At 50.9% G+C, this 22985-nt stretch overlaps 1 protein-coding gene across 1 annotated transcript in view; it reads right to left on the bottom strand.

Moving 5' to 3' along the window:
- LOC137895919 (inositol polyphosphate-5-phosphatase A-like) overlaps window positions 1-22985 on the bottom strand; it is a 194418-nt gene that overhangs the window by 148180 nt on the left and 23253 nt on the right. The window contains exon 2 of the mRNA XM_068741446.1: window positions 18062-18103. Within this exon, the coding sequence (XP_068597547.1) occupies window positions 18062-18103 (42 nt within the window). The remainder of the gene's footprint in view (window positions 1-18061; window positions 18104-22985) is intronic.

Genomic DNA, 22985 nt, shown 5'->3' with positions numbered 1-22985 from the left:
ACCTTTTACTGTCAAAGGCCAGTGATAATGTCAAGTCCATATCCAGTCTCTAAATGTACGAGATTTACCCAGACAGTGGTGAGGACAGCCATGATGGACGGCTTGGAGACAGTGGTGAGGACAGCTATGATGGACGGCTTAGAGACAGTGGTGAGGACAGCCATGATGGACGGCTTAGAGACAGTGGTGAGGACAGCTATGATGGACGGCTTAGAGACAGTGGTGAGGACAGCCATGATGGACGGCTTAGAGACAGTGGTGAGGACAGCCATGATGGACGGCTTAGAGACAGTGGTGAGGACAGCTATGATGGACGGCTTAGAGACAGTGGTGAGGACAGCCATGATGGACGGCTTAGAGACAGTGGTGAGGACAGCTATGATGGACGGCTTAGAGACAGTGGTGAGGACAGCCATGATGGACGGCTTAGAGACAGTGGTGAGGACAGCCATGATGGACGGCTTAGAGACAGTGGTGAGGACAGCCATGATGGACGGCTTAGAGACAGTGGTGAGGACAGACATGATGGACGGCTTAGAGACAGTGGTGAGGACAGCCATGATGGACGGCTTAGAGACAGTGGTGAGGACAGCCATGATGGACGGCTTAGAGACAGTGGTGAGGACAGCCATGATGGACGGCTTAGAGACAGTGGTGAGGACAGCCATGATGGACGGCTTAGAGACAGTGTCTCTGAGCTAAAGACAGGAGGCGGAGCTAGAAGTGGAGGAGATGAAGATGCTGAGGTTCTCCTTTGGAGGGACCAGGTTGGACAGGATTAGAAATGAGACAATAAGAGGGACAGTGAAGGTTAGACGTTTTGGAGACAAGGTCAGAGAGAAAGTCGGGAGAAGATACATGGACGTAGTGAGGGAGGACATGAGAGTGGCTGGTGTTGGGGAGGACGATGCAAAGGACAGGGTGAAGTGGAGAAGGTTGGGTTGCTGTGGCGACCCCTCGTGGGACAAGAAGAAAGTACAGTAGTAGTTGTTAGCTAACAACGTAGCTGATGAAATGACGATTTAAAGTCGTAAATTACAGGATGCACATAACAGGCAGAGCTTGTTGAGAGAGTAACGGCGTTTAATTAAATAAGAGAAGCCTAAATGACAAATTCAACTCAGGATGCATCACACAACTTCAAATGAAATAATCAGTATTCAACTGCTGCTTTAGTTGCTTGTGGTGTGAAGCAACATGATTCGCAACTTCACCTCCTCCTGCTTCAGTTCAATCTGTTTCTTTGTGAGGACCAGAAGTAGAAGAAGAAGAAGGTAAGAGTTGTTGAGGTGCGCCATGGAGCGGCTCCGCTGCCGGAGCTTTAGGGACGCGTTCTGCGCTGAAACAGAGCGGTGTACCTTTCCACGTTGTGGCTGCCATCGACATTAACACCACAGCTAATAAAATCTACAGTCACAATTTCCCCAACACTCCCGTCTGGAACAAGAACATTGAGGGCATAACAGTTGATGAGCTAATAAATTGTCTTGCGACCTGCTTCTGATGAGCCCTCCATGCCAGCCTTTTACTCGGTTGGGACTTAAAGGAGACGTTTCTGATGCTAGAACCAAGAGCTTCCTCTACATCCTTGATCTTCTACCAAGAATGAACAAGTTGCCCAACTTCATCCTGGTGGAGAATGTTAAAGGATTTGAGACCTCCTCTGCCAGCGGACCTCCTAGGAAAACCCAGGAGCGGGAGACTGGTGTTCCCATGGAGGAAGTGTGGCGGAGACCCCTCCAGAGGAACCCCTCTGGGCGAATGTCCCTTTCAACTGCCCAAACTTAAGCCTCACACTCCTTTTGACATGACGGATTTCACCATAGGTGAAGTGGGCGCAGTGGTCAAGAAAGCACGTGCAGAGTCTTCACCAGGAATAAGTTCTACAAGCGCTGACCACAGCTCCTGAAGAGGACACTGTGAAAGAGGACAGTGGGAATTTAACAAGCGCCAAGGCACAGCTGAATATTTGGCTCAAGGCTATTGAGAGCAGCCACCTACTGACAGTCGCCTATGACAACCATTAGAAAAAAAGCCAAATGAACGGTGTGGCGAGTCGCTCCGGCGCTCACTTCAGATTCCACGACTTCGCTTGTCTTCATTTCTGTGGTTGCTTTTCCCTTTTCATTGCTTGGCAGTCATTTTCCACAACGAGAGGACACAATGTCCCGATGACGCAGAGAGGCGACAACTGAAGGAACCGGAGACGCGCGAGCCGAAGTTGTTGAAATTACAGTGCCCTGGGAAGAGGGGCTAGCAAAGTCCCACCAACTAAAGAAAGCCTAAGTTGATCGATGAGGCAGTTTTGAAATGGTGCCATTACACCACCTTTCAGGGGGGCAGAAACGGAGATAGTCATCACGACTCTCTCCGGATCAATCCCCCCCCCCCCCCCTCCCTTTTTTGTCCACCTACGTTGCCTTTGTAATTTATTGTCATTTTGCATCTGTGGTGTAAAATTGTCCATCCATCCATCCATCCATCCATCGTCATCCGCTTATCCGGGGGGGTTGCGGGGGCAGCAGCCCAAGCAGGGAAGCCCAGACTTCCCTCTCCCCGGCCACTTCCTCTAGCTCTTCCGGGGGGGTCCCGAGGCGTTCCCAGGCCAGCCGAGAGACATAGTCTCTCCAGCGTGTCCTGGGTCTTCCCCGTGGTCTCCTCCCGGTGGGACGTGCCCTGAACACCTCACCAGGGAGGCGTTCAGGAGGCATCCTGAATAGATGCCCGAGCCTCCTCATCTGGCTCCTCTCAACTTCTTTCCACCGAGAATTCATAACTTTAAATCGTTGCGCATTACGAGAGAAGCCTCATGTGTCACTCAAGCCGCCGCCAGTGTTGACTTGCTCAAAAACCTGAGCAAGTCGACTTCTTGACTGCGAGGCAGCATTCCTGATGTTAATGAAAAAATAAATTTTCAAATTCCAGACATTGTGGGTCCAAACGATTGTAGGTGCCTCCATAAATGTGGGGCAGCAGTGGCTCAGTCCACGGAGACTCCGCTTCAAGCCCAGTGTGGACTAGAGCATGAAGCGTGAACTGGGAGCTAGAAAGGTGTCAGTTCACCTTCTGAGCACGGCCCAAACCCAAACCCCACAAGCTGCTCCTGGGGCGCTGCTACGCGGCCTCTGCCTTTCTCCATTGCTACATAGGCCTATTGCAGAGAGGCGCTTCGTGTGTGTGATGTATTTATAAGAGTGTAAAAGTTCACATTTTCTCTGAAGGACCCCGAAAGGTTTGACTTCTTCAAACAATATGAAACCAATTTGGTGAGTCAACGTCAACTGTAACATGGTACTAGATTCAAGATTCAAGAGTTTTATTACCATTATGCTAACATAAGGCCCACGGCTTCAGGCACACACAGGGACATAAAACAAAAACCAAAATCTCTCCTAAAACACGATATATATACACAGAGAGAATGAGACTGAGAATCCAGCAAATAGTGCAAAACAGCAACAGCAGCACAGCGGGACAGACACAGAGCGTCCCCAGCGGGACAGGCCCAGAGCGTCCCCAGTGGGACAGGCCCAGAGCATCCCCAGCGGGACAGGCCCAGAGCGTCCCCAGTGGGACAGGAACAGAGCGTCCCCAGTGGGACAGGAACAGAGCGTCCCCAGTGGGACAGGACCAGAGCGTCCCCAGTGGGACAGGAACAGAGCGTCCCCAGTGGGACAGGCCCAGAGCGTCCCCAGTGGGACAGGAACAGAGCGTCCCCAGTGGGACAGGCCCAGAGCATCCCCAGCGGGACAGGAACAGAGCGTCCCCAGTGGGACAGGCTCAGAGCGTCCCCAGCGGGACAGGCTCAGAGCGTCCCCAGCGGGACAGACACAGAGCATCCCCAGCGGGAGAGGCTCAGAGCGTCCCCAGCGGGACAGACACAGAGCGTCCCCAGCGGGACTAACACAGAGCATCCCCAGCGGGACAGACACAGAGCATCCCCAGCGGGACAGGCACAGAGCGTCCCCAGCGGGACAGGCTCAGAGCGTCCTCAGCGGGACAGACACAGAGCGTCCCCAGCGGGACTGACACAGAGCATCCCCAGCGGGACAGACACAGAGCATCCCCAGCGGGAGAAGCTCAGAGCGTCCCCAGCGGGACAGGCTCAGAGCGTCCCCAGCGGGACAGGCCCAGAGCATCCCCAGCGGGACAGGCTCAGAGCGTCCCCAGCGGGACAGGCTCAGAGCGTCCCCAGCGGGACAGGCCCAGAGCATCCCCAGCGGGACAGGCTCAGAGCGTCCCCAGCAGGACAGGCACAGAGCATCCCCAGCGGGACTGACATAGAGCATCCCCAGCGGGACAGACACAGAGCATCCCCAATGGGACAGACACAGAGCATCCCCAGCGGGACAGGCACAGAGTGTCCCCAGCGGGACAGACACAGAGCATCCCCAGCGGGAGAGGCTCAGAGCGTCCCCAGCGGGACAGACACAGAGCGTCCCCAGGGGGACTGACACAGAGCATCCCCAGCGGGACAGACACAGAGCATCCCCAGCGGGACAGGCACAGAGCGTCCCCAGCGGGACAGGCTCAGAGCGTCCTCAGCGAGACAGACACAGAGCGTCCCCAGCGGGACAGACACAGAGCGTCCCCAGCGGGACTAACACAGAGCATCCCCAGCGGGACAGACACAGAGCATCCCCAGCGGGACAGACACAGAGCGTCCCCAGCGGGACAGACACAGAGCATCCCCAGCGGGAGAGGCTCAGAGCGTCCCCAGCGGGACAGGCTCAGAGCGTCCCCAGCGGGACAGGCCCAGAGCATCCCCAGCGGGACAGGCTCAGAGCGTCCCCAGCGGGACAGGCACAGAGCGTCCATTCCGAGTCCCAGATCGCTACAAGGGAACGACTGCTTTCACAGCTCGGGGGAAGAAGCTGTTCCTGAGCCTCGCTGTGCTGCTTCTTATTGTCCTGAACCGCTTCCCTGATGGGGGCGGGACAAACAGTCTGTGGCCCGGGTGGGTGGGGCCTGTGGGCGGGACAAACAGTCTGTGGCCCGGGTGGGTGGGGTCTGTGGGCGGGACAAACAGTCTGTGGCCCGGGAGGGTGGGGTCTGTGGGCGGGACAAACAGTCTGTGGCCCGGGAGGGTGGGGTCTGTGGGTGGGACAAACAGTCTGTGGCCCGGGTGGGTGGGGTCTGTGGGTGGGACAAACAGTCTGTGGCCCGGGTGGGTGGGGTCTGTGGGCGGGACAAACAGTCTGTGGCCCGGGTGGGTGGGGTCTGTGGGCGGGACAAACAGTCTGTGGCCCGGGAGGGTGGGGTCTGTGGGTGGGACAAACAGTCTGTGGCCCGGGTGGGTGGGGTCTGTGGCGATGCATCTGGCCCTCCTCTGGACTCTGGAGGTGTAAACAGAGTCCAGATCAGGCAGACGGTGACCCACAATCCCCTGAGCTGTCCTCACCACCCGGGATAGGTCCTTCCTGTCCTGCGCCGTGCAGCTGCCGTCCCACACGGTCGCACTGAGACACAGGATGCTCTCTATCGTGGCCCGGTAGAAGTCTTCAAGCAGCACAGAGGAGAGTCCAGCCCGCTTCAGCTTCCTGAGGAAGAAGAGCCGTTGCTGGGCCTTCTTCACCAGGTGTCTGGTGTTGAGTGTCCAGGAGAGGTCAGAGGAGATGTGGATGCCCAGGAATTTAATGTTCTCCACACGCTCCACTGCTTCCCCTCGTACGCACAGGGGGGCGTGTTCAGTCCTCCTGGACTACTGCTGCTAATAAAGGCACAGGTCACCCATCTTCATCATTGATCAGGGATGCACCTGCTGATTTAGATTTAGATTTATTTAGATTTAGAAAACTTTACTATCCCCGTGAGGGGCAATTCGTTTCACAGCCAGCAGAGACACGCCACAATTCAGTCAACACACAACAAAACATAAAAAGTGCACAAGTGGAATGGAAGCTGGTCAGAACAGGCTGATGCAGGAAGGAATGACTTTGAGTCTGTTTGTGCTGCACTTTGGTACCGACGACCGGAAGCAGCAGCCTGCATTCAGAGGCCAGCGGGGGGGTCGGGTCAGGCAGGACAGCTTGTGCTTTCTTTGTTACCCTGGCTCTGTACAGGACAGAGAGCTCCTTGAAGCTGCCCCCCCCCATCTTGCTGCACCTCTTAACGATACTGTAAGTACATGCGCTGGTAAAAGTACATGCTGGTGGGCCTTTGCACAAACAGTATCTGTGTTTGCCTCAAATGACAGCTTGTCGTCCACGATGGTACCCAGGTATTTGTACTGCTTGGTACCCAGGTATTTGTACTGCTGTACCGTTTCCACTGCCTGACCATGAATAAGAACAGGGAGGATTGGTGGGGGGCTTCCTCCTAAAATCAATCAGCATGTCCTTTGTTTTCTTAACGTTAATGCTCAACAATGATCTCTCACACCAGTTTAAAAAGTCTCTCTCCACCGGGCCGTGATCGGTGTCCTGATTACCAAGAAGTGACACGATCACTGCATCGTCAGCAAACTCAACCAGGTGTCTGTCCTGATGCCGACTTTTACACTCATTTGTGTATAAGATGAACAGCAGTGGTGAAAGGACACAGCCCTGGGGGGCGCCAGTGGAGGATAAAACCCCGTTCACCCTCACCCTCTGTGGTTGGTCAGTTAAAAAGCCAACTAACCAGCTCACTATACCCGTGTCAAGGTCGTGTGCGCTGATAAGACGATGGGCTAACATGTGCGGCTGAATGCAGTTAAAAGCAGATGAGCAAAACCCTGTACCCCCCCCCCCCAGGTGACCCAGTGCCAGGTTGAGTAGGGTATGAACAGCATCCTAAACCCCCCTCCCTGCCCTGTAGGCAAATTGCAGAGGGTCTAAACTGCTCTGAGTGGAATCTAAAATCTCTGCCTTTATAAGCTGCTCCATGACCTTCATGATAAGGGAGGTGAGCGCAACAGGGCAAAGGTCATTTTGGGATTTGGGGTTTTTAATCTTGGGCACTGGCACGATGACGGAGTCTTTCCAAAGACGAGGGACCCGACAGAGCTGGAGAGATTTCCTGAAAGTAAAAGTGAAGATGCCTGCCGCTCTGCACAGCTCTTCAGCAGTCTGCCCCCCATGTTGTCCGGCCCGGGACCCTTCCCCTCCTTCACCCCCTTAAAGGTTTACAAACAACGTCCCTACTTACTGGTCTGTGACTCCAGACCAGCTCTACTGCAGCAGGAATTATTAGACAGACAAACACAAGCCAGTTCATAAATACAGATTTCTAGTGGTAGTGCAAATACTTTTATCTCTGTCAGGATCAATTACTAAAAGCATATTTTGCTACAAGACATATATTGCAGAGTTTGTTGTCTTAGTTCAAACCAAACCTTAGCGCTCGACTGCACTAAAGTTGGATGGACTAACAACAAGGTGATTATATTTTCACCAGCCTGTGTTGATGTTTTTATTTTTGTTGTTTAAGCAACATTAAACATTACTTTATATATGTTCATAAGATGAGTTGAGAGAGTTCGGCGTGTGTCAGGAAGGAACCCATCACAGTACTAGACACTGAATGTCTTTGTTACCGCCGCCGAGGCACGGGTTATGTCATCACCGCTGTTGGCTTGATTGTCTGGCTGTCTGTCTGTCTGTCTGATCCAGAAGAGATATTACATTTTAACATGAAACCCATTTATGGATTCAAAAATCAGTTGAAAATACACATCAACTCTGATTCACTTTGACTTTTCGTGGTTGGTGGATAAAAGTCTCGAACCTTTTGGGGATGATCTAGATCACCATGTGGATGGTGTAGATCAGGCATGGGCAAAGCCAGGCCCGGGGGCCATATGCGGCCCGTTGGTCTTTTTAATCCGGCCCGCCAAACTTGTCCAAATTATATCACTAAATAAAATTGTATTATAATTAAACCTCATTCATTTGACCTTTTCCCTGTAATGCTACCTGTAAAAGGCCAAATCCTTTAATGCAATAGCTTTCATGTGTCATTTATATTCGCTCACACAAATACTCCATCCATCTGTTCTTGGTCCGGCACCTCTGTCAAATTTTAGAACCTATTGTGGCCCGCGAGTCAAAAAGTTTGCCCAGCCCTGGTGTAGATCCAGTTAGGAGGGGAACGAGCTGCTTGGCGGAGGTCTGTGCTCTGAGTGCTTTTCCAGTTGTTACAGAAAAACAATGTTGGGTGCGGTTTGTGAGCAGCCTATCAGAGGTGTTCAGATTGACAGGCCTCTAATGGCAAATCGATACCAACGACTGATTTAGAGTATAGACAAGCACTCGCTGGATTGGGTCAATGGATGAGGCAGAGGACATGCATCAGTGTCACAGGATAATGGGGGCATTAAGGAGCAACGAATGATCCCTGGACTGAAGCGAGGCCCTGCTACACCTACCTCACCCCTACATTACGCTCACTGCAGGCCCACTCAAATAAAAGTAATGTATGGCAATAACAATATGGATTTTCCATCAACCTATGGCTCGTCACTTAGCTTCGTGACCCAAAGCTGGGACCTACAAACTCGGGAAGATTAGTGGACCTATCAACTCACAACAGAAAGCGACACACTCTCAAGGAGAGTGTAAAACTGATCAGACTCAAATGTGACAGGTGGTCAGTGCGTGTGCACAGACCTGCACGTGCTCGAGTTAACCACATTCTCAGAACCAGCCCAGGGCCCGGGAGCGACCCCCGGGGCCCCCCAGAGCCACACGCAGAAGAACCAGCCCAGGGCCCGGGAACGACCCCCGGGGCCCCCCCAGAGCCACACGCAGAAGAACCAGCCCAGGGCCCGGGAACGACCGTCACCAACACAGCCGACAAAACCAAGGCCAGCGCAGCGGCACGGGGCACAGCGGGCCGGCCCGGCGTCCCACCAGCACCCAACACTACGCCCCCCACAACCACCCGCCCCCCTCCCAGCACCCTCCACCCACCCGCTCCCAATGAACAGCCAGGACCACAGTGAGGTAGTTCAAGCAGCACCACCTCCAGGCCTCATGAGAAGGTGGACAAGGAACTGCTGAAAATGGAGACTGAGCGTCCACGACAGCAGATTGTCCTCACAAAGAAACAGATTGAACTGAAGCAGGAGGAGGTGAAGTTGCGAATCATGTTGCTTCACACCACAAGCAACTAAAGCAGCAGTTGAATACTGATTATTTCATTTGAAGTTGTGTGATGCATCCTGAGTTGAATTTGTCATTTAGGCTTCTCTTATTTAATTAAACGCCGTTACTCTCTCAACAAGCTCTGCCTGTTATGTGCATCCTGTAATTTACGACTTTAAATCGTCATTTCATCAGCTACGTTGTTAGCTAACAACTACTACTGTACTTTCTTCTTGTCCCACGAGGGGTCGCCACAGCAACCCAACCTTCTCCACTTCACCCTGTCCTTTGCATCGTCCTCCCCAACACCAGCCACTCTCATGTCCTCCCTCACTACGTCCATGTCTCTTCTCCTGGGTCGTCCTCTAGCCCTGTCCTTTGCATCGTCCTCCCCAACACCAGCCACTCTCATGTCCTCCCTCACTACGTCCATGTCTCTTCTCCTGGGTCGTCCTCTAGTCCTGTCCTTTGCATCGTCCTCCCCAACACCAGCCACTCTCATGTCCTCCCTCACTACGTCCATGTCTCTTCTCCTGGGTCGTCCTCTAGCCCTGTCCTTTGCATCGTCCTCCCCAACACCAGCCACTCTCATGTCCTCCCTCACTACGTCCATGTCTCTTCTCCTGGGTCGTCCTTTAGTCCTGTCCTTTGCATCGTCCTCCCCAACACCAGCCACTCTTATGTCCTCCCTCACTACGTCCATGTCTCTTCTCCTGGGTCGTCCTCTAGTCCTGTCCTTTGCATCGTCCTCCCCAACACCAGCCACTCTCATGTCCTCCCTCACTACGTCCATGTCTCTTCTCCTGGGTCGTCCTCTAGTCCTGTCCTTTGCATCGTCCTCCCCAACACCAGCCACTCTCATGTCCTCCCTCACTACGTCCATGTCTCTTCTCCTGGGTCGTCCTCTAGTCCTGTCCTTTGCATTGTCCTCCCCAACACCAGCCACTCTCATGTCCTCCCTCACTACGTCCATGTCTCTTCTCCTGGGTCGTCCTTTAGTCCTGTCCTTTGCATCGTCCTCCCCAACACCAGCCACTCTCATGTCCTCCCTCACTACGTCCATGTCTCTTCTCCTGGGTCGTCCTCTAGTCCTGTTCCCTGGCAGTTCCAGCCTCAGCATCCTTCTACCGATATAGTCCCTGTCTCTCCTCTGGACATGTCCAAACATCAAAGTCTGGTCTCTCTGACCTTGTCTCCAAAACGTTCAACCTTCACTGTCCCTCTTATTGTCTCATTTCTAATAATGTCCAACCTGGTCACTCCCAAGGAGAACCTCAGCATCTTCATCTCCTCCACTTCTAGCTCCGCCTCCTGTCTTTTCCTCAGAGCCACTGTCTCTAAGCCGTCCATCATGGCTGTCCTCACCACTGTCTCTAAGCCGTCCATCATGGCTGTCCTCACCACTGTCTCGAAGCCGCCCATCATGGCTGTCCTCACCACTGTCTCTAAGCCGTCCATCATGGCTGTCCTCACCACTGTCTCTAAGCCGTCCATCATGGCTGTCCTCACCACTGTCTCTATCCGTCCATCATGGCTGTCCTCACCACTGTCTCTAAGACGTCCATCATAGCTGTCCTCACCACTGTCTCTAAGCCGTCCATCATGGCTGTCCTCACCACTGTCTCTAAGACGTCCATCATAGCTGTCCCCACCACTGTCTCTAAGCCGTCCATCATGGCTGTCCTCACCACTGTCTCTAAGACATCCATCATAGCTGTCCCCACCACTGTCTCTAAGCCGTCCATCATGGCTGTCCTCACCACTGTCTCTAAGACGTCCATCATAGCTGTCCTCACCACTGTCTCTAAGCCGTCCATCATGGCTGTCCTCACCACTGTCTCTAAGACGTCCATCATAGCTGTCCCCACCACTGTCTCTAAGCCGTCCATCATAGCTGTCCCCACCACTGTCTCTAAGCCGTCCATCATGGCTGTCCTCACCACTGTCTGGGTAAATCTCGTACATTTAGAGACTGGATATGGACTTGACATTATCACTGGCCTTTGATATTCTGTTTGCTCAAAGCAGTGCGGAGAAATGCAAATCCCTGTTCATTGTACCGGAAAAGCACTGCCAGAATCCTAAGCCTGTTCGCTGTGGAGCAGGCAAATCACCCTGCTTTGCTTATGTGGAAATGATTTCCTTGTCCTGAGATTGGCTGAGAGTTCTGATACAGGATAAGTAATGAAATGAAAGCCAAAGAGTTTGAGAATGCTGTTTTGTGGATCATAGGCTTCCCTATTGTAGTTAATAGTTGTACGACTTACGACCACCCCTGTACTTTCGACCGGTGCCGGTCCGTGAGACATTTGCTACCGGGCAGTACAGAAAGAAGAAATAATTTGTATAATTTCCGTTGTATTGATTATTAGACTTTTATTTTGAAAAACAACCAGATTTTCTCCAATGTAACAATCACCTGTAAATCTTCATAGCCATGTGATACATTACTAAAAAAAATAAAGCTGTAATTCAATTCAATTTTATTCAATTTTATTTCTATAACGCCAGATCACAACAGGAAGTCGTCTCAAGGCACTTTACAGGATTAGCAGGGAAACACAGAACCCAACTTGACCCACAAGAGCAAGAACTTTGGAGACGGAGGCAAGGAAAAACTTCCCTTTAACAGGCAGAAACCTTGGACAGAACCTAGGCTCATGGTGGACGGCCATCTGTCTGACCGGCCGGGTAAATAGAGAGAGAGAGAGCGAGAGAGCAGAAGCAGACAAAAAATTCCACAATAAAGGAGCTCAACAACTGTAAGCTCCGCCCCCCTGTCTGCATTTGGACGTTTTTGGAACCAAGAGCATGTACTGCATGAGGAAGTCTGGAGGGAAAGAGAAGTATGTCAGAGTAGCTCAGGAAACGTATGACAGTTGTAGGACAGCAGTGAAGTATGCAGTAGGAGTAACAGGGGAGTTTAGTGTAGAGGTGGGATGCACCAGGGATCAGCTCTGAGACCCTTTTTGTTTGCCATGGTGATGGATAGACTAAAAGCATTGCCAGCATTTTGGGACCGCAGGGTTCTCGTGGAGCAATGTGGCATAATGAGCTTTCCATTCTGGAGTTACTGGCCATTGAAGAGAGCCAGAAATAACCAAAATCTGTACAAGACATGCTCACTGACTCCGTCTCTCACTGATTCCGTCTCACGCTTCATGACACTCTTCATACTCAACTGTGTTTGCGCTTGAGATGGTAGAACGCCGTTGTTGTGTTCCCACCTTTTGTCGTCACCGTTGCTTTGGAAACTTTGCATATTATGGTCTCTTCCTGCTCTATCAAAACCAAACCACTTCCATACTAGAGAGACACCTCCCCGTTTAGCAACAATTTCTTAGTCTATCGTCTCCGCAACTCTGCCTTTCTCCACCACCGCTGGACCATGCTGTGGAACACAGAGGCGCCAATGTGACAATACAGCGCGCAGTCGCAGAAAAACACGTCATCCAGTATAAATAATGTGTTTATCATTGGAAGAACTTATTGCCCAACCCTATTAATTACAATCCTAGAGGGGAAGAAGATACCAGAGGAATGGAGGAGAAGTGTTCTGGTGACTATTTTCAAGAAGAAGGGAGACATAGAGTTGTGGAAACTATAGAGGGATAAAGTTGATGAGTCAGACGATGAAGTTATGGTAAAAGTTGGTTGAGGCTAGACTAAGGACAGAAGTAAGTATTTGTGAGCAGCAGTATGGCTTGATGCTGAGTAAGAGTACCACAGACACAATATTAGCATTGAGGCTAGCAATGGGAAGTACAGGGAAGGTCCTCCTGTATATGCTTCCCTTAGGTAACATTATTCAGAAACACAGCATAAATTTCCACTGCTATGCAGATGATACACAATTATACCTGTTCAGCCAGACAAAGTCGATCAGTTGGTTAGACTTCAGACGTGCCTTAAGGACATTAACTCCTGGATGACCGAGAACGTCCCGTTATTAAATCTAAATAAAACTGAGGTTCTGGTTCTTGGGCCAAAGCATCTCAGAAATGTTTGTTCTAGTGTTGTAGTTGAACTAGATGGCGTCTCAGTGTCCACCAGCACCACTGCCAAGAATCTGGGGGTAATCTTTGATCAGGACCTGTCCTTTCAGTCCCAGATAAAGCACATTTCAAGGACCGCGTTCTTTCACCTTCGGAATATCTCAAAGGTCAGGCACCTACTAACCCGAAAAGATGCAGAAAAAATAGTCCATGCTTTTGTGACTTCCAGACTGGACTACTGCAACTCCTTACTGTCCGGCTGCCCAAAAAGGTCTATTAAACATCTCCAGCTAATCCAGAATGCAGCAGCTCGTGTTCTAACAGGAACCAGACTGAGAGAACACATTTCCCCTGTTCTGGTGTCTCTGCTTCTTGTTAGGGAACGAATTGAATATAAAATCCTTCTACTCACTTTTAAAGCCCTCACCAGCCAGGCCCCTCCTTACCTTACAGAGATGATTATCACATATTGCCCCACTAGAAACCTACGGCCCCAAAATGCTGTCCTGCTCGTGGTTCCAAAAAATTCCAAGAGCAGATGGGGGGGCGGAGCTTTTAGTTATCAAGCTCCTTTATTGTGGAATCAGCTCCCCGATTGGTTCGTGAGACAGACACCATCTCTATGTTCAAGAGTAGATTAAAGACTTTCCTTTTTAACAAATCTTATAGTTAATCGATACAGTAATCAATATAATCAATATGCTGTCATTAGGCAGCACTGGTGGCTTAACATCATGACACACTGAGCTCCTCCCTCTTTATCTGATTATTCATGTTATAAATCCATCGTCATCCGCTTATCCGGGGCCGGGTCGCGGGGGCAGCTGCCTAAGCAGGGAAGCCCAGACTTCCCTCTCCCCGGCCACTTCCTCTAGCTCTTCCGGGGGGATCCCGAGGCGTTCCCAGGCCAGCCAAGAGACATAGTCTCTCCAGCGTGACCTGGGTCTTCCCCGTGTTCTCCTCCCGGTGGGACGTGCCCTGAACACCTCACCAGGGAGGCGTTCAGGAGGCATCCTAAATAGATGCCCGAGCCTCCTCATCTGGCTCCTCTCAACGCGGAGGAGCAGCGGCTCTCCTCCGAGCTCCTCCCGGATGACTGAGCTTCTCACCCTATCTCTAAGGGAGAGCCCAGTCACCCTACGGAGGAAGCTCATTTCAGCCGCTTGTACCCGGGATCTCGTTCTTTGGTCACTACCCACAGGTGAGGGTAGGAACGAAGATCGGCCGGTAAATCGAGAGCTTCGCCTTTCGACTCAGCTCTCTCTTCACCATGACGGATCTGTGCAGGGTCCGCATCACTGCAGACGCTGCACCGATCCGTCTGTCGATCTCTCGCTCCACCTTTCCCTCACTTGTGAACAAGACCCCGAGGTACTTGAACTCCTCCACTTGGGGCAGGATCTCCTCCCCGACCTGGAGGGTGCACTCCACCCTTTTCCGGCTGAGAACCATGGCCTCGGATTTAGAGGTGCTAATTCTCATCCCGGCCGCTTCACATGCGGCTGCGAACCGATCCAGTGAGAGCTGGAGGGCGTGGCCTGATGAAGCCAACAGGATCACGTCATTTGCAAAGAAGCAGCGACCCAATCCTGAGGTCACCAAACCAAACCCCCTCAACGCCCCGGCTGCACCTAGAAATTCTGTCCATAAGTTACGAGCAGAATCGGTGACAAAGGGCAGCCCTGGCGGAGTCCAACCCGCACTGGAAATAGGTCCGACTTATTGCCGGCAATGCGGACCAAGCTCTGGCACCGGTCATATAGGGAGCGGACACCCCGTATGAGGGGGTCCGACACCCCATACTCCCGGAGCACCCCCCACAGGACTCCCCGAGGGACACGGTCGAATGCCTTCTCCAAATCCACAAAACACATGTGGAATGGTTGGGCAAACTCCCATGCACCCTCAAGGACCCTGCCGAGGGTGTAGAGCTGGTCCACAGTTCCACGTCCAGGACGAAAACCACATTGCTCCTCCTGAATCCGAGGTTCGACTATCCGGCGGACCCTCCTCTCCAGTACCCCTGAATAGACCTTACCGGGGAGGCTGAGGAGTGTGATCCCTCTGTAGTTGGAACACACCCTCCGGTCCCCCTTCTTATAAAGAGGGACCACCACCCCGGTCTGCCAATCCAGAGGCACTGCCCCCGATGTCCATGCGATGTTGCAGAGTCGTTTCAACCATGACAGCCCTACAACATCCAGAGCCTTAGGGAACGCCGGGTGGATCTCATCCACCCCTAGGGCCTTGCCATACGAGGAGCTTTTTAACTACCTCGGCAACCTCAGTCCCAGAGATGGAGGAGCTCACCCCGAGTCCCCAAGCCCTGCATCCTCACTGGAAGGCATGTCAGTGGGATTGAGGAGGTCTTCCAAGTCGTCCCTCCAACGATCTACAACGTCTCGAGTTGAGGTCAGCAGCGCACCGTCCCCACCACTGCTTCCCCCTCCTGAGACACCAGATGGTGGTCCAGAACCTCTTCGAAGCCGTCCTGAAGTCGTTTTCCATGGCCTCACCGACCTCCTCCCATGCCCGGGGTTTTGCGCTCCGCTTGGTTTGTCGGTACCTGTCTGCTGCCTCCGGAGTCCCACAGGCCAAAAAGGCCTGATGGGACTCCTTCTTCAGCTTGACGGCATCCCTCACCACCGGTGTCCACCAAGAGGTTTGGGAATTGCCGCCACGACAGTCACCGACCACCTTATGACCACAGCACCGATTGGCCGCTTCGACAATGGAGGCACAAAACATGGTCCGCTCGGACTCAATGTCCCCTACCTCCCCCGGCACATGGTCGAAGCTCCCCCGGAGGTGGGAGTTAAAACTCCTCCTGACAGGAGATTCTGCCAGATGTTCCCAACGGACTCTCACAATACGTTTGGGCCTGCCAGGTCTGTCCAGCATCCTCCCCCACCATCGGAGTTGACTCACCACCAGGTGATGATCGGTTGACAGCTCCGCCCCTCCCTTCACCCGAGTGTCCAAGACATGCGGCCGCAAGTCTGGTGAGACAACTACAAAGTCGATCATTGAACTGCGGCCTAGGGTGTTCTGGTGCCAAGTGCACATATGGACACCCTTATGCTTGAACATGGTGTTCGTTATGGACAATCTGTGACGAGCAGAGAAGTCCAATAACAAAACACCACTCGGATTCCGATCAGGGGGGCCATTCCTCCCAATCACACCCCTCAAGGTCTCACTGTCATTGCCAACATGGGCGTTGAAGTCCCCCAACAGAACGAGGGAATCCCCAGAAGGAGCACTCTCCAGTACCCCCTCTAAGGACTCCAAAAAGGGTGGATACTCTGAACTGCTGTTTGGACCATAGGCACAAACAACAGTCAGCATCCGTCCCCCCACCCGAAGGCAGAGGGAGGCTACCCTCTCGTTTATTGGGGTAAACTCCAACATACAGGCACTGAGCCGGGGGGCAATAAGTATTGCCACCCCTGCCCGGCGCCTCTCACCAGTGGCAACTCCAGAGTGGAAGAGAGTCCAACCCCTCTCAAGAAGAGTGGTTCCGGAGCCCTTGCTGTGTGTCGAGGTGAGGCCAACTATATCCAGTAGGAACTTCTCAACCTCACACACCAGCTCAGGCTCCTTCCCCGCCAGAGAAGTGACGTTCCACGTCCCTAGAGCTAGTTTCTGGAGCCGAGGGTCGGAACGCCAAGGTCCCTTCCCTCGGCTGTCACCCAACTCACAAACCACCCAACCCCTTTGGTCCCTCCTATGGGTGGTGAGCCCACGGAAAGAAGGTCCCATGTTGCTTCTTCAGCCTGTGCCCGACCAGGCCCCATGGGTGAAGGCCCGGCCACCAGGCGCTCGCCATCATGCCCCACTCCCAGGCCTGGCTCCAGGAGGGGGCCCCGGTGACCCGTGTCTGGGCGAGGGAAGCCCAGGACCAATTATTGTGTTCATCATAATGGGTACTTGAACCACCCTTTGTCTGGTCCTCCCCTAGGACCTGTTTATCATGGGTGACCTTACCAGGGGCACAAAGCCCCCGACAACTGAGCTCCTAGGATCATTGGGACACGCAAACCCCTCCAGCACGATAAGGTGGCAGCTCAATTAACCTCACCTGAAAATTGCAGAGAAAATCCCTCAACTTGATGTATTTTCATTTAAATTCATTACATTATTGTGGCAGATCAAAAGATGAATATATAACAAACAGTAGCTTTATAAATTAAGTTATTGTTTGACTTGAATCAGAAAACTTTATTAATCCCAGATGGAGATTCCATTCCAACAGATGCAGTCCTATCATTTACATTCGGCTGTGTTTGCAAAAGTCTTTGTTTTTCTTTTCTCCGTCGTCCATCTTTCTGATTTTCCCTGCTCGGAGGCTTGTATGATGGACGCAGGTTGCAGCACCTCCTGTTAACTCCTCGTCTCCCACCATGTTGACCGGCCTGCAGGTCATCGCTGTCCACCTGGCGAGTACATTTGTCAGCTGGTCGGTCGCAGACTCCTCCAGTTTAGTTTGGTGAAGAGCTTTGCTAAGGCTCTCTAAGCTGCTAACATTGGCTGCTAAGTGCTAACGGCTTCTCTGCTCACCGCTCCTCACCTTGTCCCGCCCACCTACAATGGGAGCCTATCAGCTTGTGCTAAACACGCCCAACACAATGACAGCCAATCAGTGTCCACTTCAGGGAGTCACTGACTATTCCATCCGCGACAACTCAGGCACAAAAAGCCCAAATTCTTTTATGAAAAGGAAATACAGAAGCAGTAAAGTTAGAGATTAAAAATTTGATTAACATGAATAAAAAACATAATGCGCTAAATAGGACTGTAATTAATTAATCACAATTAACGCGATAATTTGACTATTGATTATATTCAATTAATTCCATTTTTTAAGTTGGAAACTTCTTGAGATATCATAAGATCTTGCCACCATTTATCAAATACTGAAAATTCAAGATCTAAACCCTAAAGAAGTAATTATTTGTTCCTTGTGTGGGAGAATATCACGACAGAATGTCAGCTGCTTACCTGGTAGAACTCCCTGAGCCATATGTTCTGAAGATTTTCAGGCTGTAAAAAGAAAAAGGTAGATTAGGGTAGGCATTAAGACAATGTTTCAAAATCCAGTATGATTCAAATTGTGCACATTAACTCGTATCAAAGTGTGCGATGGGTTGCAAAGGTGCACGTAATTTCGAAGCGTGAAGAGAACCAATCAAACTCACTGTATTTCAGCTGCCTTCTAAATATAATACATATGTACAGTACGTCTAAAACCAACCAACACATTGTTCAATGGCTATGAAATATATGTAAAACAACATGTTCATCAATGGATCTCGTGAAAGACGTTACTGTACTCCAACTGCAGCATCTCCCGCCACACACACACACACACCCAGACACACACACACTTTAAAAGACTGAACCAAGTCTCAATTTGGTCTGCGCAGTGGAAACAGAAACAAGGCTTTAGGAAGTCCAGCATTTAAGGAAAGATCTCCACATGTCCATATCTCGGTCTGATGAACAATTGGGAGAGTTTTCTTCTCCAAGCTGAGTATACACAAGCAGTATTCTGTATTCTGATTCTGATAATATCTGAAACAAGGCCAACATATAAGATTAAAGTAGATATTGAATAATTTGATTGCATCAGGAGACAAAAAACTGTGTGTCTCCCTCACAAAGTATAGAAGAGGGTAACTGATTTACAGCCAAGCTGCAGCTGGGGCATTTGGAACTCCTCTGCAGTCAGTCCCAGAGAACTAATTTTTGATAAAAGAAGACATTTTAAATGAGGTGTTGTTGTTTTCCAACTTGTCTGCATTCGTGCTCCAGAGTAACAACGTACACAACGTCAGTCTCTGCTAGATTCTGTGCTTTTTATTCTTATAGTGATTGTGACCGTCACCTGCCCTCTTGGCAGACTAGCCTATTCATATTTTATTAGTTTTATTACCTGCTTACCGCCGTAGAGGGCTGTGCACACCGCAGTGAACACACAACATGGACAAACACAAAGTGACAAATACACAGTGTTCTGAGAAGAGTACAATGGATTTATTTGTGCCCCTTAATTCTACCCCTTCCATCCAATCATCACCAAGAGTTGTCCCAATACACCAGGTTCACATCAGCCTCTAGAGGAAAGTATGGATCACCAAGTTCTAAGGAGATCTGAGGAAGAAGAGAGAGAGCAGAGTGAGAGCCACAAGCACTGAACCAGCAACCTCCACTGACTCAGAGATCTGTGGGCGGAGTTAACTCTCAGATCGAGTTTTGATTGGTGCTGGAGTGGTGGACCTGGCATGCGTGAAACCTCCACCTAAGAACGGGGCAGCCATCCAGGACCCAACGACGGAAACATGAGCCCCCAGATCACCCCAAGCAGCCACAGCAACCCGAGAACGGGCCACAGCAGGCAGGCCCGGCGCCCCACCAGCAACCAACACCTCACCCCCCCACAACTCCCCCCCACAATTCAAAGATTATGAATGAAACGTGTGACCGCTGTTGAGATTTACCTGTCCTGATATTCCATCAGCTTGACAGCTCGTCTCAGTGTTCAGACTTCACCAAGTGAGCAGAGTAAAACCAGGCTGGTGTGCGGCTTCCAGGTCACTGAACAATTTTCTCCTTTGTTGCAATGCAAGACAGTGTTGTTTGCAGCATTCATTCATTCATCCTCCAAACCGCTTTGTCCATCACCGGGTGGTAGGTCGCGCTGGAGCCTATACCAGCAGTCTACGGGCGAGGCGGGGTACACCCTGGACAAGCTTATTGTCAGCACAGATAGAGTACCTTTGCATACTAGTACAAAATTCCATGAGTCAGTGCTAACATTATCAAACTCCAAAAAGCAAGTACACTATAAGGTAGTAGCAGGATCAGCAAAGCGTAGCAAGGTGACAATGCGTAGAATGTGAGTCAGTCAATACGATTTCAGTCTGAGGAATTAAACTAAAGACAGAAAACAGTGGCCAAAACAAGCTGAGCTCTCCTCGAGAGCACCTGGACATCGACTAACCACTTCTTCAACGAGACTACAATCGTCAAGAGCTATGGACTGATATGACTTACTGACGTCCAGGGGAACCTAAATCCCTCAGAGAGAGAGCGAGGGCAGGAGGGAGAGAGCAAGAGAGGGAGAGACATCGTCCCTTTCATGGCCTATATAAGGAAATACCACTGGACCTCAACATTTGACACATGGAGAGACAAACTGAGCAAGACAGGGACCTGCTGAGGACATGAAAGGTAGTGAGCTACTGACTTGACCCTCCGCTGATACTGAACAATAGATTCAAAAGTTTCAAAATGCTTTAAAGCAGGGGTCCCCAACCACCGGGCCGTGGCCCGGTACCGGTCCGTGAGGCATTTGTTACCGGGCCGCACAGAAAGAAGAACGAATTTATAACATTTCCGTTGAATCAATTATTAGCGTCTAAAAGGTGTTTTATTTTGAAAAACGACCGGATTTTCTCCAATGTTACAATCGCCTGTGAATTTTCTTGGTCACGTGATACGTTACTAAAAACAACCGTAAACTAGCGAAAATTAATAAAAAACAAACGTCCAACTGAGGAGGAAGGAGAGGAGTCGACGACCTCCAAGAAAAGAAAACTTATTTTAGCAGACAAACCAAGAGTCTGACTTAAAACTCGGGTTTATCTCCAACAGCTGATTAGCTTCGTTAACGAGGCAATAAAGGGTTCAAAATGGCTTCAGCACAGAGAGACCAAGAACCCGGATTAAGAGACAAGAATGTGGAATTTATGAAAGAAAAAAGCGTGAAGATGAAAGACAGAAGCAGTTATTGAGACCACAACTAATGGTGAGTACATATTGGTGTAATACTTGTTTAATAGTTATTGCAAGTGCATAATATACAGTTTCTTGGTAAGATTATCATCCTCTTTTTAAATTGAATTACCCCCCTGCACGCCTCCGAGTCCTGGAGACCTGCAGGTCCTGGAGCGATGGCAGCTTGCAGCCGATCACCTTCTCCGCAGCACGTACAATGCGCTGCACTCTGTGTCTGTCCCTGGTGGTGGCGCCAGCGTACCACACGGTGATGGAGGAGGTGAAGACGGACTCCACGATGGAGGTGTAGAACTGCACCAACATCTGGGTAGCAGCTTGAGATTCCTCAGCTGCCGCAGGAAGTACATCCTCTGCTGAGCCTTCTTGATGAGGGAGCTGATGGTCGGCTCCCACTTGAGGTCCCGGGTGATGGTGGTGCCCAGGAAGCGGAACGAGTCCACGATGGAGATGGGGGTAGGGGAGTCTGTGAGGGTGAGGGGGGGCGGTGGGGCTGTGACTTTCCTGAAGTCAACGATCATCTCCACTGTTTTCTGGCTGTTCAGCTCCAGGTTGTTGCTGCTACACCAGGACACCAGCCGGTCCACCTCCCTCCTGTAGGCGGACTCATCACCGTCAGAGGGTGGTGTTTAATCAGTTTAACTTAATCAGTTTAACGCAGTGGTCCCCAGTGGTACCGGTGGTTGTCCGAGTGTCCGAGACCGTAGTCCCCAGCCGCACATTACATATGTAATGTTTGTAACTTAACTCACTCAGTACCGAAACAAGTATACTCATCCAAAAAGTCTTTTCACGGGGGGGCAGGAGGACGGTGAATATCAGACTTCTGCTATGCTATAATAACGACCTCCAGCCCTGTTGGGGGCAGCATTGCTGTTTCTGGGTAGGTGATCACCCTTCATTGAAATGTAATGAGAGACAAAGCAGGAAGGACGGAGAGAGGAGGAGGTATCACGGCGCCGCAGGAGCAATCTCAGAACTATAAGCTGCTGAAATGGTGGAGTTCGAGTCCCGGTACTGAGAAGAAAGCAACGTTTCTGTTTCTGATATTCAAAACGATCATCAACGATCACAGTGAAACCACGGAGCTGAAGAGTCGAGCGCTACCGAAGCGAACAGACTCGGGAGTCGGTTTAAATCCCCGGGTCACCACACACACCGGCGGTTTATGTGGAGTAGGGAATCTCCGTATTAGATAGGATTCACAACGTGATTACATGCCGACATGACAACAGGAACGCACCACGTTTAGTTTGGTATTGCTATTTCTGATTTCCTTTGAACGTCTCACAACAGTGACGTCACACACAGCACAGATAAACATGGGCTTAGATTGGCTGGGACAAAGCCCCGCCTTCAGAGGACTGAATGACGTGAGGACGAAGCAGGAAGCGTCTTCATTGCAACGAAGCGCGGGTACGAGAGACATGCTAGAATCTCAGCTGGTACCGGTAATCCAAACTAACTGTACCGATCTGTTAATTATATAAATGTCTTAATCTTAACCCACATTCTCCTCATTGAATACGCACCCACAACGGAGAACAAGAACCGGAAGAGGGGTTAGGAAACCCTACAGTGGTGACACCAAAAACTCACGGTTTGCTTTCAGATTCAGGTTCGGTTCTGGACGGATATGGTGAGACTTTAATCTTTCATTTGGGTTCGTTGTCTGCTTAGTCATAGAACAAACCCGCCGGGATGGCTGAGCTGACAACGGCTGGCACAGAATGAGTTAAATAAACCTACTAACCCGAAAAGATGCAGAACAAATAGTCCATGCTTTTGTGACTTCCAGACTGGACTACTGCAATTCCTTACTGTCCGGCTGCCCAAAAGGTCTATTAAACATCTCCAGCTAATCCAGAATGCAGCAGCTCGTGTTCTAACAGGAACCAGACTGAGAGAACACATTTCCCCTGTTCTGGCGTCTCTGCTTCCTGTTAGGGAACGGATTGAATATAAAATCCTTCTACTCACTTTTAAAGCCCTCACTGGCCAGGCCCCTCCTTACCTTACAGAGATGATTATCCCATATTTCCCCACTAGAACCCTGCGGTCCCAAAATGCTGGCCTGCTCGTGGTTCCTAAAATATCCAAGAGCAGACAGGGGGGCGGAGCTTTTAGT

This window comes from Brachionichthys hirsutus, chromosome 7, assembly GCF_040956055.1.
Source record: "Brachionichthys hirsutus isolate HB-005 chromosome 7, CSIRO-AGI_Bhir_v1, whole genome shotgun sequence".
Taxonomy (NCBI): Eukaryota; Metazoa; Chordata; class Actinopteri; order Lophiiformes; family Brachionichthyidae; genus Brachionichthys; species Brachionichthys hirsutus.
Note: the sequence above shows the minus strand (reverse complement) of the source record. Positions and strands in the feature narration are given on the sequence as shown.